The sequence below is a fragment of the Dermacentor variabilis genome, chromosome 3 (assembly GCF_050947875.1).
Source record: "Dermacentor variabilis isolate Ectoservices chromosome 3, ASM5094787v1, whole genome shotgun sequence".
In the NCBI taxonomy this organism is placed as follows: Eukaryota; Metazoa; Arthropoda; class Arachnida; order Ixodida; family Ixodidae; genus Dermacentor; species Dermacentor variabilis.
Genome location: NC_134570.1, coordinates 112096632 through 112113099, shown reverse-complemented (window position 1 = coordinate 112113099; position 16468 = coordinate 112096632). Strand labels below are relative to the sequence as shown.

Genomic DNA, 16468 nt, shown 5'->3' with positions numbered 1-16468 from the left:
GGGAGAGCTCGCGCGTGGTGTTTTCAGCGAGCGCTGACAGCAGAACCTACGAGGAGCGCGCCACGTGATCCCTCATACTACGTCAGCGAGGCGCTTCCGATAGATGGCGACTTCGTAACTCCTCGCCGCCAATATGGAAGCAAGCGGGGAGGCAGCGCGGGAGGGAGCGCCTTTCAGTCCGCCAGCAAGTGCGTACTTTGCACGGCCCTCGCGCCGTATCTTCAAAGAGATCTGCCAACGGCTTATACCTTTGTGCGCGATGTGTTCTCGCCGCTCTTTGCGTTGAAGCGATAGGCCGCGCGAAGGTCACTTCGCTCGCTGCTGCTGCCGCGCTTGCGCGCACCAGCGTTTTGCAGCTTGTTATCCGCGCTCATCGAGTGTGATGCGTTTGTTTGCTTGAGCGCGCTGACACCATGCTTGTTGATTCAGTTAGTACGCGAATGTTTCAGAGTTTATACGGCCGATAAGGCTACTATCCTTACTTCGTATAGCTGTGTTCTAATTTGCTATTGCAATCGATGGTTCGCCTTTCCGGCGAAACTGCGACTTTTTTATTTACGCTGCCAATTCTTTCACTAAAAAGGTGGAACATTGCAAAATTGCAAAAATAAGAAAATAAGAGGGAACCATTAAAATACCAAGTTGCCAACTTTAAAGATCACAAATTAAGATCACCATTAACAATCACAAGTAAGTAAACTGCACCTAATAATATAGAGCAAACTACATTTCTATATAAACATTGTGGTGTTCTCATCCGTGCTCTTGGCACAAAGGAACAACACAGTAGTGCAAACAATCACAAGGGCATTTATTGCGCCTTTCATCGACTAATGCCTGCTAGCCGAGTTGCTATCCACAAAACATGCTGATGGGCGCGCGACAAGTCCGACTCACCGCGACCGGATAACGAGCGAATATGTTCACCCCATGCTGGACACCAACGCCTGGTCGTTCGCGCGTACGGTCACGCGAACGGTCGTGTTCGTCTATTCCGGGGTAGGCCACACGAGACGGTCTCGCAGCACGGATCGGCGCACGCGGAGAACGTCCGCGCCACTTGCCGAACCCCGAGCCAAAGAGGAAGAGCCTTCTCCTTTTTGCGAGCCGCCGTTAGGTGGAGTTAGCAGAGCCACACTCGCGCGATCTCTCGCAATGCGCTTCAAACGCACCAAGCCACGCGGCGAAGCCAATTATAGGAGCCGGGAGCTATGCGGAAAAACAACATATCAGGGGACGCGTGAGAGTCGCACATCCCCACATCGCTACGATATATAAATCACTACCTAGTAAGACTATTGCAAAACTCTCGCAAACATTGCAAGTGTTTCACGCAAGCTGTAAATTTATTTATCGAATATGTCAGCAGTTTACAGAACTGCGATGTTTGCTTTTTGGTGCAAAGGTACGAAACTGCAAACTACGAGGTTTTGGTTTTTTGAACTTCCCAATTTTCCGAAATGTCTAGCCAGGTTCTAAACGAAAATTCTGCTACCTGTAGTCACAGAAAATTTGTGTTTTAAAGGGGCACTAAAGGCCAATAGTAAGTCGACGTGGACTGTTTATATACTATTGCAGAAACCTCGCAACGCTTGTTTCATGCTAAGACTTAGTTCACGAGAAAATTGCATCTGAAGGGTCCGTACATCTTTTTTTGAATTTCAAATCTCCCATGACCTAAACGGGGGTGTGGTGATGTTGCTTACGCCATCAACAAACAGCCTTTGCATCTGCCGGTGAGTAAAACGGCGCCCGATAGATGGCGGTACTGAGCCAAGAGAGAGCGGTGGATTAGCCACTGCAGCTGCTTTTTGGTCAAGTGGCATAGACTGTTTGGACATCCTGCAACATCACGGGGAAGTCGAATTCTCTGCTACTTGCAGTTTGTGCAAGTTTCGTGAGCCAGCAAAACCAGTGCAGCACTACACGAGATTGAAACTACTCAAACACGAAAGCGTGCGCAGCCCTAAGTCAAGCGAAACCTTTCGACCGCCCACATCGTTGCCGAGGGTAATTTTAATGAGTTCTTTTTTCTAAAGATGAAATTGAACTGGACAAGTATCATTTTATTTCATTTTATAAGACAGAACAAGTATGTTTTCTGAAACAAGCGATTCAGTATTAGTGACAGAATTTAACTGAGGAGTGCTTTCGTCATCGGGAAAGTACTTTAATGTCCTGGGTAGTCTCTAATCATGACCTGCATTCACCTCAATTTCTAGGTTATTAAGGCTCTGTTCGCGATAACAGTGATGCCTTAGAGATTTTTCAGCATTAATCAATCACTATAGCCTGACTTTATATTAGCCTTTAGTGTCCCTTTAAATGTATTTGGATAGCCCCGACATAGGAGTTGGCACCAGGCTGAAGTTTCCTCTTAATGTGGACCACCTCACTTTCCTCACTACTTCCGATTGCATGTAGGATTCGAGGAGGCTTGCAGAGCAAAGCACGAGAGAAGGGAGGTCATCTCCGACAGAGCTCAGGGCAGCACTAGCCTGTTTCTTCCTGTCTTACATGCATGTGCAAGATTACTACATGTATATCTGTCATTGTTGCACTGTTAAGAAGTTTGTAAACTCACTGCTTCAACCCTTCGCATGCTCATCTGTTTTGTGCACTGAGGGACACCAATACCAAAGTAGAGTGAGGCACATTGACGCCACTGCAGTAGTGGTGCTTACACCCCTATGCTGGTAAGCTGTTATACGAGTAAAGTGGCTGCCAGAAAAAAAAAAAGGAAAAGCCTCTCCCTCTCCTTTAGTACCCAGATAAAACAAATAAAGTACACTAAATTATTTCAAAATAACAAACAAAGTGCCCTGAGTGCTAAGCATATAACATTACACCACCAGCAACATTTCATTGTACTACCAGATCTGTACTACACAAGTGATATGCAGCTCCACCATTGACACACAGCCCATCTATAGTGTTTTTCTACTGAGTACAAGGTCTCCCACACACTGCAGACACTGTGTGGAAGAAAAAGCAAGAATGCTATGCACTATTTGAATGCTTATGTGCTAAGACAAACGTGTTATATATAAAACCCCAGGTGGTCAGAATCAATCTGTAGCCATTTTACAATGAGGGTATTGCTCTGTGATCACAGATTTTTCCAATGAATTCCTCACCAACCATTGCTCTCTGCCAGTATGACATCACCATCCAGAAGTCAGAAAATAATTCTAATATACAACCTCGCTGTGTTTTGTACAAGGCAGCGCCCGTGGACCAAAAGTGAAATGGTCCACTCCAGGCTGCAAGAAAATGTGACGCAAGCACATCAACAAAGAATGGGCAAGCCGCCCACCTTTACTCATTATACTTTTCTTCTATTTGCAGCTGCTGCAAACAACAAGGACAGAGAAAAATAGAGCATTGTGTACAGCAGTCAACAACTCTTCTCAACAGTGGCTGCCACCACACAGGGGTTAGCCAGACATTAGACCCACAACAAAAAAGCACAGTCTGGAAATGCAGACATCAGCGTTGCACAAAACACTCGAAAACACCATATGTAATGCTGCAATCTTAAATGAAGCTGTGTGAGACATTATGATGTGTTTGGAGGGTCCTTTTCATCTATACGTGTTGTTTCTCTAGGTTTTGGCGTTTGCATCTGTGGCCTCTGCAACAAGCTCCAAGCGGTGCTTCCTAGTTCCGGCAATCTTTGTGAAAGGAAAAAGAAGTCAGATTTCCAAACGTCTTCAATTGCCGATGAATGTGGGCTATTAACAGTGTACTTCAAGCAGTCACTTTTACGTCACAGTAAATATGTACTCAGCCATTGCTCTTCCAGAAAATATGTGGCAATATGTCAGGTGCTATTGTAGAATGGGGCATTCTGAGAAATGGGTGGTGAAAAGCTCTAGGAACCAAATGTAAACAGTGATATACATGCAACAATCCTAGCAAGCACCACACTCGTTTGTATATATGTATATTGCGGAAAGTAAACACAGCATGGCTGCATTTTGTCATGGGAAAGATTGCATCAGAAGACAGTGAGCACAGTTTTGGCTTGCTAATGTTGAAGCAGGTGACATAGGAAACGAGCACACAGCTTAGCTGCATATTGAAAAATTAGAGACAAAAATTTGTGTCCTTACTTTGAAATCATATGTCCTAATAACATGAACACACATACTTTCATAAATTTGATTATGTAACAGCCCTAATGCTGTCCCCCTGCACAGATGGATGGCGAGGCAGGACAGCTTCATAGCTGATTGCAACATTCCGAAGCGGGCACAGAACAGCTTGAACATGAAGACTGTTCGATGGCTCAATACGCCAGCAATTTGTGCCTTTGTTGAAAAGACCGAGAAAATTGAAATATCCATCATTCTGACCCCTTAAACTTTCCCCTCAAACAAGAGCAAATATGCAGCCGCCCTAACAACATCTTATAAAAGTAAACTTTCGCGCTACATAATTTATTCTAAAAAGTAAGAGGCAACAAGGAACCTGTTTTTTTGCTAACACAACACATGACAACTGTTCTTCTCACACTGGCACAATAAAGTTACAACAAACTCCTAGGTCCTCACACTGCGTCGTACACTGTCTACCACTCAAAAAACAGCAAAAGTCCCCCAGCAATACTAATCCTATTCAAATGCCTAAACCTATATCACAATCTTCTTTTCCTGGCAGACAATCAAGGGGGGAAACAAAAGGCCGGCACTTAACTGCAGACACTGGGATTGCTTTCAACTTCTACAACTGAAGAGAAAACAAACTCAGAAGCATTATATGCCTAGGAAAATTTAGGGATGTGCAAACACATGCCCTTTCTCAAGCTATTTACACTGTGTCGCGGCCATTTTATGCGATGAAGGGGGGGGGAGGGGCACACAAAATGCTTTAGGTGGGTGGCGAAGGAAAGGACAGCAAAGTGGAAAAGGGATAGAGAGGGCAGCACGTCCGGATAGCTGCGAAACTACGTCTCCCCTACGTCGGCCCAGGCATGTCATCCATTCTGCAGAATGCGGCATCATGACAAGATGTAATCTTCCTCATACAGGGGATCATCATTCTCCAGGTAGTCATGGGCCCTCACTTCAGCTTCACCGTCACCTGTCAACGAGGAGCGGATTGTCACATGCTTATCTGTTTGCTTGCCTAATGACACACTTTGCACTCTGTGCCACAGAACCAGGAACATGTAGCAAGAGCAGACATGCTCTTCAGTTTGGTGCGGTAATGCCACTAAAACTTCAATACATTCAGTCCACAAGCAGGCAGAATGAGTGGATACTTACACACACCATGATTTTTGCAGGCTATGACCCCCTCACATTCATTGGCACCAAGTCACGTTCCTACTCATGCACACTCGTACTCACAAACACTCACTCGCTTCTGCACATACTTTCACCCAGTCCCACTCGCCACTCCTCACTCAAATACATACTCACGTCCAGTCACAATCGCCGACAGTCACTCGTGCTCATAACCCATGCCCACTGAAACTCACTGGCAGTCATTCCTGTTCACATTCATGTCAAGTGGGACTCAATCCAGTTCATACTAACGCCCACTTAAAAGTCACTGGCACTTTCCACCGTCGTTAATACATATCCACTCATACCCTTTGTCTCTCACTAATGATCTATTCCACACCTGTAAAATGAGTGTACAGCAGGTATGAGTCAGCACACTGGAGAGTGAGCGTTCCGGCCTATGATTCAGCCTGTATGAAGTAGTGGCATGGAGTAAATAATTCAGCAAATAAGAAGACAAACAAATGCACACTCCAACAAAAATTTTATGAAAAAGGGGCGACTTATAAATTACCCAAGGGAAAAGTTAAGGGCAACAATGGAACTGCAAGTGCAGTAACCTGCATGCACATCACACGCAAAAACTACGACTGCAAAAAAAAAAAAAAAAAAATTGAGAGAAAGAAAACTGTTCGCAACATAAAGACAGGCCACTAACCAGGTCACTGTCCCCTCAAGAATATTTCCTAAGATAGCGAAATTCACTATCGCATAGCTTCACAAAGAGTAACACACACACACAAACACACACACACACACACACACACACACACAAACATATATATATGACAAGTAAATTTGGATATTACGGTGCAGCACTTGAGATGTTTATGATGTGCCTCACATGACAAACTGCTTTCTGCTTCCCACTTGTCATATGCATGCAAGTTTCCACATTGTAAAGTTATACTGCCTTTCACTTTCATGTTAAGTGGTGTGTAAGTGACCTCTTTTTCAATAAGTTCTACTTGGGAATGCACATCTGTTCACCCACTTCTTTGTCGGCCCAAGTACAGTAGAAACTCGTTCATATGTTTTAGAAAAAACCGGTAGAAAAAACGTAAAACACAGGAAAACATACGATCCGAAGTAACTAAAAAAATTTGACAGACTCAAACATCTACGTAATGTGGAGCGTCGCATGGATTGTTCCGGCACAAGACGCCGATGCACGTCAAGCTGGTGGGGCTTCGGCGGCCCGAGACGCATTCTGTTGTTTTCCTATTTTTTATGAGGGCCATGGGAAACTGAAACGAAATCAAGCTGGTGGGCGATGCCGGATGCCGCGAAAGCGAAACGTGATGCCTACTAAAAGCGTGCAGTATGCTACCAATGCCACTACACACCACATGCTGCATAACAGATAGGTGAAGCTTCTTATCGCAATAGGTTTGGCGGCGATAGCTGTGAATGTGGCGTGCGATGACCCGGGCGGTCATTTTCTGGCACTGGAATAAGAAAGTGCGCATGCCGGCATTTTCACGTGAGACGGGCGGCTATATACTGTTCTCGATCATGTGTGCCTCACGCCTTTTCTTTTTCACATGGGAGCGAGCGGCCGGAAAACATATACGATCGCAGTCTGCAGCAGGGAACGGCGGCGCATTTCGATTATCGCCTATTAAAAACGTGAGCTCTGATTCTGACGGCACCACACACTTTAAAACAGATAGATGGAGATGCTTATCGCAATCGGATTGGCGGTGATAGGTGTGAATATGACGTGCGACAAACCCACAGAAGATTTGCTGGTACTGAAATAAGAAACTGAGTGCGCGCCGGTGTTTTCACATGAGACAGGCAGGCAAGTATGCAGTGAAGCTGCCGCGGCGGCCAGCTATACTGTTCTCGATAGCAAGCGCCTCGCGTATTTTTGTGTTTACGTGGGATCTAGCGCCCGAAAAACGTATCATACGATCGCAGTTTGGCGGCATAATGAATGTTTGTGCAAAAAAATTTTGTTTTCCGGGAACGTATGAACTGGTCAAAAATGAGCTTAACTCTACAGGGTCATTTCTTGTGTTCTCAGTTGCAAACGTTGGCACCGCAAAAACGTACATAACGGGAACGTATCAATGAGGTTCTACTGTGTTCTGTGCCATTATATCTCACTTCAGTATTGACGTGTCCAATTTTTCCATTACACTTGCGATGGCTGCTGCAAGAGCTGAGCATGCCATTGCAAGGTTGTATGCTATGCCTTCATACAGTGCATACAAGTTTTTCAAACTCTGACTTTCTGCTCACGTTTCCATAAGCAGAGAAGACAATTTCTCTGACGAGCTGAGTTTCCAATAAGGAAAGCTAGGTTGTAATATTTCTTTTTGTTAACCTTGAAGGGTGTCTCAGGTGTCTACCAAGTTGACATTTCCAAATACCCTGAGTTTTACAGGTTTTCCCTGACACAGAACTTTGTTTTATGTCAAGACGGGCTGACACCATGTCACCCGATGCTGTCCCTCTCTAGTAAGTACGGTAAAAAATGTTAATAAGAAACAACTTAATCCAGTTTTTACAGCAAGGAGTAGTGTTTATTTTATTCAAAAAGAAAACAGAAGGGAGAGGTTAGTGCAATGCACAGAAAGTAAAACTCGTTCGAAAAAATGGTTAAGCCCATTCCGAATCAAGTCAAACATTTTCAAATACGAATAGAATGGAGATGCATACAGAGGCTAATATTTTCGAATATGAGCTATTTCTATCAATTGATAGCAAACTCATTGATATGAAGCCCGAACTTTGTCACAAGCAAAATTCTCTCACAGCAGCTGGATAGTCAACCTCTACTGTCCTGACAGACTCTATGCCTGCGCACAATGACTCAGTATTGTGTTTCACTGCTTTAAAGAGTTTATTTTGGTTTGGATGAAGGTCACCTGCATCTCGGCATCGGCCAACACTTTGCTTTTTATTAAGCTCAAGCTCCTTCAAAGGAGAGGCAGCACATTTTCTTTCCCAATTATTCCTCAATGCTACGGTCCTTTCTGTTCTTGTTCTCGTTACGCCATGCATTCACTCCATGGACAATATGAGGCATTCTCTTGGTCAGTTTTACAGTCAAAACTTGATTTTTCGGACTCCCTAGGGGCCACGAAAACATGCGAAAAAAAATGAATGCATGTCTTTTACTGCCCCCAAGGGCTCAAATGGCCAAAGACATATCCAAAAAAAGCTCTGAAGGCCTGTCAGTACACTTATTAGTCATATTGGTGCTCATACTGTGACAGGAGATGGCGGGTGCATGCGTGTATAATTAAGGAATACATACTATGTCCTGTAACAAATGCACCTTCTCATGCTTGTTATGCTTCACCGCAATACTTTCACGTACGCTTCACTGCGTAACATTTTGTACTAAGGCAAAGCTACGTTTCAGAAACCGGAATTATGCAACGCACCGTGCTTTCCGAGCTTCAAAGCAAATTGCGAGGACCACAAAGGCGGAGTCGGTCCCATTGCTGACAGCGGCGAATTCTTTTAATGAAAAACATGGCACTGAACGGCAAGAAGCTTAACAGCGAACGTCGAAGCAGCTAGGCCTAGTGTTGCCGTGATGGTAGCCATGGCTGCCAGCGGATCTGCATGCGAGAGCGCTGGTCCGAGGCTGCGAGGTAACCAAAATGGCGGTGGTCGCTTTAATTAAAGGGACACTAAAGGCAAATAATATGTTAAGCTAAAGTGATAGATCAGGGCTTGAGAACCTCTAAGGAATCAGTATTATCGCACACAGAGCCTTAATAATCGACAAATTTAGGTAAATGCAGTACATGATTAGAGACTTCCCAGGGACATTCAAGTACTTGCCCGATGACGAAAGCACTCATCAGTTAAATTTTGTCACTAGTACTCAACTACTTATTGCAAAAAACATCCTTGCATTGTATTACAAGACGAAATAAAATGCTACTTGTCCAGTTCTATTTCTATTTTAGAAAACAGAACTAATTGAAATTACCCTTGACAACAACACGGGTGGTCAAAAGGTTTCGGCTTCGCTCGACTCTCCGCCACCCACACTTTGCTTTCACGTTTCAGTAGCTTCATTATCACGTAGTGCTGCACTGGTTTTGCTGACTCACGAAACTTGCACAAACTACAAGTAGCAGAGAATTCAATTTCGATGTGATGTTGTGAGATGCCCTAACATCCACGGCACTTGACCAAAAAGCAGCTGTAACGGTGAATCCACCGCTCTGTCTTAGCTCGGTCGGGCGCCGTTTTATTCGTCGATGGCAGCAAAGCGTGGTGATGGCATATGCAACATCACGACTTCCCCGGTTGGGTGGCAGGAGATTTGAATTTTGAAAAAGTTATTCAGACCCTTCAGATGCAATTTTCTCATAAACTAAGTACTTTCTTGGCGCGAAACAAGCATTGCGAGGTTTCTAGAATGGTATTAAACGGTCCATGCCGACTAGTATTTGCCTTTAGTGTCCCTTTAAAGCCACTTCGGACCTGCTGTCACGACAAAAAGTCCGAAAAATAGCACGGCCAAAGGGTCCTTGCGTCTGAAATTTCAGACCTTCTTATAGACTGAATCTATGGGGTACGTGGTGGTGCCGCGAAGCTGTCCGAATTATCGGGCGTCTGGAAAGTCGGTCATTGACTGCACACTGGCAGCTCCTCCAGCCGCCGACACGGCGTCAAAGTAGATTTGTTACAATTTCTCTCTGTTACTCGAGCCAGCATTACCGCGACTTTCATTCCCTTTCAATAAAATTGCACCTAGTTTCCCTGAGTATTTCCAGACTATTCAAAATCCCCGAGAATTCCCGGTATTCCCGGTTGGTAGACACCCTGTGTCTACTGTACGTGGTAACTCATTTTTACCGACACCAACAAAGTTTCCTGCCCAATGCCTGCCACAACCTACATTTTAAGCCTGAGAAAGTGGCAACTGTTGCTGCCAAAGGAGGCTTAAGCAATAAAGCCTGGCCTTCTGCTTCTTTCTGATGTCATTCAAGGATAAACAATGACAAAAATACCAAACCAACGTGACACACATACCTTCGTAGCCATCCACATCTCCATCCCAGTCATGGTCATCATCATAAGCTATAAGAAGGACAAGCAGTATTAGCTGGGATGGCAAGAAATAAGCGCGTACAGTTGAACCTCTTCATATGACAAAGTTGCATCGGACACGTAAATACCTTTGTTATATCTGGTATTCATTATGCAAAAAGAAAAAAAATTGACAATCGGGTCTATGCAAATAAATGTAAATGGCGCGCCTACGGCGGGCCAGCAAAAGGTCTCTCGTGGATTTTTATAACCTGTTGTCTTGCACTGCTGATATGAGGCAGGGGGCAACCATAAATTACACAGTACTGAAAGCTGGGCGAGTAAGTGGCATGGTCAAGATGTAGCGAGCACAAAGAACAAAGGACACAGGTCATTTACAAATATACACATAAATTACACATAAATGCTTTGTACCACCGCGAATACACAAAGAAGTTATCAGAATAAAGCATTATCTGTGCAGCCATGAACATGCTTTAGCAAAGCCACATTCAAGACAAAGCCTCGCGCTTCCACATGCAGGCATTCCAAAGGTGGCACATCATCTGTTAGAAAACTTGCATGGACGGTGGCATCAGGCTTCCTTCTAAGTATTACTGTAGGAAACTCGGAGAATGACGCCAATAAAGCTGGCCTTCTTTTACCGGTGGCTGAAACAAGCACTTGCTATTTCTTCCAAGACACAGCTAATGCGAATTCGTATGGGATTACATGATAGCGCCTGCTCCTGCTTTGTTTTTGTGTTGCCACTGTTGCATGCATTCTTGTTCTCTTGACAGCAGTACGGCAAATCAAAGCAGAAAGCCAAAGTCCTTTTTTGGAAGACAAGTCATATGTTGTCAGAAAGTTCACAAATGGCAAAAAAAAGCAGATGTTGCATCAGGTTTGGCATCCCGACCATGCCACTGGTTCCGAACTGACTGGTAGGTTTAACCAGCGTGGCTTTGTAAATGTCTGTGACCAAAGTGGCGGCTTCTGGCCAAAAAACCTAAACTATGTTTTCCTTGTAGCTGCTCTAGGGCATTCAAAAAGCCAAAGAATCACCTCGACAACAAATGTGACAGCAGCACTGGCAAAAGCCCTGAATGGCAGCAACACTGTGGCCACTATGTTTACAACATAACAAATGTGCAGCTCAGTCCGAAAAATTCAGCGACATGCCACACGGCGGCTGAAATTTCAGTCGCCATTATTTTCATTGATGCTATGGAGTAGGTGGCAGTGCCGCAGGAAATTCGGAATAGTTGAGCATGTCTGAAAATCATGCAGCAGCAATCAAAAATTGCTGCTTCACAAGATTGTTTGCATGTCTTGTGAACTGTGTTGTAGTGGAGTTTCATTGTATGGTATATAAGTTTACATGCTTGTATATTTGAATGTGAAGACCATCTTTTATTTTCTCATTTGGTTCTACTTTAACGCTCGTTAATATTTTTCTTTTTTTTTAGTTTTGCAGAAATCAGTTCCTGAGATTTTGCTAAACAGATTATCAATGGCTTTTATTGCTCTGTATACCACAGAACAAGAGTATCCTGCTCATTTTTCAAAGGGATGCAATAAAAGAAGATTGCTTGTTAAAAAGGGCCATGATTACCGTCGGTTACAGCATTAATAACATGATTATTATGATACCTCATAATAATCCCAAATATAATGACCTATCGGTTATATTAATAATATTTCTGAGCAGTTATGATTTTCTGATCTTACCTACAGTCACCGACCGATTTTGTTGACATGCCTGAGAATTCGGAAGCCTTCGCAGTACTGCCACATACCCCATAGAGTACAGAGTACATAAGTATAATAACGTCTCAAATTTCGGATGCAGAGACCCTTCGCCGTGCAATTTTCTGGACTTTTTGCCATGATCACAGGTCCGAAACAGCGTTATCCAAGCCACCACCATTTGGATGATCTCGTCGCTTCGAACAGACGCTCTCGAACGCTGATCTGCTGGCAGCCGTAGTCACCACCACGGCAACTCTAGGCCTATTTGCTTCGACGTTTGCTACCAAGCTTCTTGCTGTTCAGTGCCACGTTTTGCCTTGAAAGAATTCGCCGTTGTCACCAATGGCACTGACTCCGCCTTTGTAATCCTCACCAATGGCTTTGCAGCTCAGAAAGCATGACGCGTTGCATAACATCAGTTTACAAAAGTCAGATTCGCCTCGATACAGCAGAGTTAAGCGGTGAAGCACGCATAAAGTATTGCGGTGAAGCATACAAAGAGTGGGAAGGGGCAATTGTCACGGGACGCATTATGTATTCCTTAATTATACACGTGCACTCGCCGTCTCTTGCCGCACTACGAGCACCGATATGCCTAATAAGTGTGCTGGCAGGCCTTCAGTTATTTCGGACGTGCCTGTGGCGATTTGAGCCCTTGGGGGCAGTAAAAGGCATGCATTAATTTTTTTCGAATGTTTTTGCAACCTCACGGGACATGACATCACAAGAACTTTGAGTCCTGAGGGACTGAGATCTTGGGGAGCAAAAACCGAAGGCTCCCGAAGATCAAGTCGGTGGCTCTGCCCACGATGGGACTGGGAGATCAAGTCCCACCGCAATGCCTTGGGCCCTCTAGACAGCCTGGAGTTGAATGTCAAGATTGCTGCTCTTGAGAGATTCCTGCCATTGTTCTTTCGTGATGGGTGGAGAGGCGTTAAGGGCTGGGCACAGCCAGAGCATGTGGTCAAAAGAGCATGAGTCATGACCACATTTGGGGCACGACTGTGAGTGTTCAGGATCTATCTTGTTAAGGGATCGAGGAGTGGGATACGAACGGGTTTGCAGGAGTCTGAGTGGTAGCCTGAGGTTTGCTCAATTTGGGGTAAGGGGGTGGAACTGTACTCCTGCCTAGTCAATAATGGGAAACAATTTCGTGGAAAGTACATAATGTATCTTTGTGGATGTTGACCTCATTCCAAGCCTGGCACGGTGTGTGAAATCGCGCGCTCTCCGGTAGGCCTGCTAGTTAGGATTACATCCAAGTGGGTTAATTGAGCTATCTAGGTGGGCTGGGAACCACGAGATTTGGTATCCTCCTTCGCTGCTGTGCCTAGTCCTTTGAAGTGCTTTAATCACAATACTGTTCGCCTGTTCAGATATGATGGCGGACGAGAAGGATCTCACCGCCGCGCGCAAGTCCGAGAAGACGATAGCGGGAACTTTTGAGCTGTGAAAAGCCAAAGCGATCGCCGCTTCCTCCGCCACATGGGCAAACTTCGTATAAACAGAGGCTGCATTGACCAGGTTGCCCCCCGCGTCTACCACTGAGACAGCGAACTTATCCCCACTGTCATATCTGGCAGCATCGACAAAGAGGGCATCTAGTTTCTGCTGATTGATCTTTTTAAGGATGGACTTGGCTCTCGCGAATATTCTACCCTCGTTATGCACTGGGTGCATGTTTTGCGGGACGGGGTCAACCATGATGCGACTTCTGGTTTCCCGGGTCAAACTAACTTTGGTCGCCGGTTCATGTCTGGGTTGAATTCCCGCTTCTTCTAAAATCTTAATCCCTGGCTTAGTGGATGAAAGTCTCATTATCTGGGCCGCTGTGTGAGCTTCTATTAGCTCATCGATGGTGTTATGGAGTCCTAGCTCCAGCAGCTTCTCAGTGCTTATGGACTGCGGAAGGCCGAGCACGCGCTTGAGGCTGGTTCTGATTAGGGAGTCGAGCTTGGCCTTTTCCGCTTTACCCCAATTAAGGTATGGCGCGATGTAGCTGACATGACTCAGGAAGAATGCCTGATAAGCTCTGAGAAAATTGTCCTCTTTGAGACCGCCTCTTCGATTTGAGACGTGGGCTACAAGTCTTAGGACATTACTAGCCTGTCCAGTGATCCTGTTGAGGGCCATCGAGTTACAGCCCTTGGCATCAATGAGGAGACCTAGAATTTAGACCAAGTCCATCCTCAGTATGGGATGCCCATCTTTAGATCGAATTTCTATCGGCAGAGTTTCCAGAGGCACAAGATTTCTGACCCCTTGTCTGGACTGGGGGTATAACAGTAGCTCTGATTTAGCGGGGGAGAGTTCAAGGAGAGTCCGTGAAAAATTGAATGTTCAGTTCATTTAAACTGCATCCAGCTGTAACAAGTCTTTCAACTAGTCTAGTCTTTGAAGCACTACACTGTTAGAACAAACACTTCAAACCTGATAATTGCAAAAAGAGAGTGCACACAAAGTAATAATTATATCAAAATAAACCTTCCAAAGCACGAAAGCACTACCAGACTGGGCACACAAAGCGGGCGCTCTGCTCCAGTCCAGCCACAATGAAGATATGACCTCAGAGGTCAGCAAACGAGCGTCTTGTGTGAATTTTGAAATCAGCGCAACGCCTGCTCAGGTATTTGAATCATTGCTGTCGATATTCACAGTACCTAAACACAGAACCTGCATGAATGCGGACGAATTTACCGCTATCAGGCAAAGGTGTACAAGGTTAGCAGTTACTTTATGCCATTATGAAAAGATCAGGAGTCACAATGACGTACTACCACTCCAACTTCATACATTTTAGGCTGAAGAGGCACAAAAAACGCAACTCTACGGCTCACAGTTTGCTCTACCTTGTCTGGCTAATGTGCCGCCTTGATGGCAAAATGATGAGACTGAAAAATGACATGAAGTAGTAGTTTACGCTTCCAGCCAACTAGGATGTTTTGCTCTCATATCCAGAACCCATTCAAAACCCAATGTATGGTAGAAAAATATATGACAAGCTCTCAAAAATAAAAAATACAGTGGGTTCAGCACGTGCTTGCAGGCTCAAAATGAAGGATTATTGGAACCAGATGCCATTTTGACATAGCTATAGGCAGGATTTAGTGCTTTAGACTGATGTTATGTATGAATCAGTTTTTTTTTTCTTCTTCTCTTTAACTATAATTTGCGGCTAGGTGCGGAGAGGTGCCGGAAACAAAAATTATGACTCTGAAAATCCAATTCTCAAGCCAAACTGGTGTTGAATTGTAACTACAGATGCCAGTTTCTGTGTCTAGTTTACGCACATTATGAAAGTCAGGCCCCACATAAAAAGCCGCTAATCTAACGAGCAATCGACATGTAACTATCGCATTTGTAACAAAGAAGTTTGACTGTACTTTATGCAGTGCAGTACACTTATAGCAATGCTTACTATGAAAATCTGACTTGGTTAAAATGACATACTATTGTAAACAGGCTGATGAAATGTAGTAGGCAATGCCCAATAGCAAAATTCTTCTAGAATTTTTGGTGTGGCTGTCTAACATATTAGCATTTTCTACCATGGAAAGCAAAGGGGTTCATTTAAACGCACCATTTTAGTTAACTGTATGCCACATGCTGCAAATTTAAATATATTATAATGGAGCTCAAGAGTGCCTAATTTTGAACAAGACGCAGACCATCACTTTTATGCTGCCGATGTAAAATTTCACACAGGTGATGCAGACATACCTTGCTGAGTGTGCTGTTAGACTTAAGTAAAAGAAAAACAAACTGAAAAACACAGTTGCTTACCCATGCGTTCCAGCCTGTCTGGCCTGTAGAGTTCTACGCAAAGATTATGCCGATCAATCTTTAGCTTGCTCGTTGGATCCAGGTAAAGATGGTTGGGTTCCACAAGTGTGCCTGTAAATAAGCAAGAGGGTGGCACAACATTGCTTAGCATCTCTTAAAATGCAAAAGCATTTACATCTGTGTATTAAATGCAGTATCAAAGTGCTGTCCAGCTAGCAAAATGTATTCCCTTGTTACAATTTGTGGGTTTCTCCTTGACCAGTGAAACTCTGTCCAGCCAAACCTTACTAACTTGAAATAACTGCAATGATTTAGTGGGCAACTCTTCTTCGAGTTTCTTTCAAAAAGAAAAAGGGATAGGTAGAGGGTGAATGCAACTAATACGGTTGATAGATTTTTCAATAAAAAGAGAATGTTCCCATGTGTAATTGAACTTGTTAAGCATGGCCTCAGCAAATTTTGCCACGCATATTGAAGTCAGACTGCATGTGTCAGCTAATCAACTAAATAAATTGTCAGAATCATTTCAAAAAAGAAATAAAGGGTTCCATACTTTCAATGTTCCAACAACAAAACTGAAATATAAACGAGAGAGAGAGACAGAGAGAGGGTGCACAAAGGAAAAGAGGCTAACTAGA

The 16468-nt window shown here is 44.3% G+C and overlaps 1 protein-coding gene across 3 annotated transcripts in view; it reads right to left on the bottom strand.

Annotated features, from left to right (window-relative positions):
• Positions 1-3289: 3289 nt before the first annotated feature.
• LOC142576185 (putative RNA-binding protein EEED8.10) overlaps positions 3290-16468 on the bottom strand; it is a 67843-nt gene continuing 54664 nt past the window's right edge. For 2 of the 3 annotated variants that reach the window (XM_075686192.1, XM_075686193.1), the window contains 3 exons: positions 15831-15941; positions 10299-10346; positions 3290-5085 (listed from right to left, as the gene is read on the bottom strand). In XM_075686192.1, coding sequence (XP_075542307.1) covers positions 5003-5085; positions 10299-10346; positions 15831-15941 — 242 coding nt within the window. In that variant the 3' untranslated portion in view covers positions 3290-5002. The remainder of the gene's footprint in view (positions 5086-10298; positions 10347-15830; positions 15942-16468) is intronic. The other variant, XM_075686194.1, reaches the window with a different exon arrangement.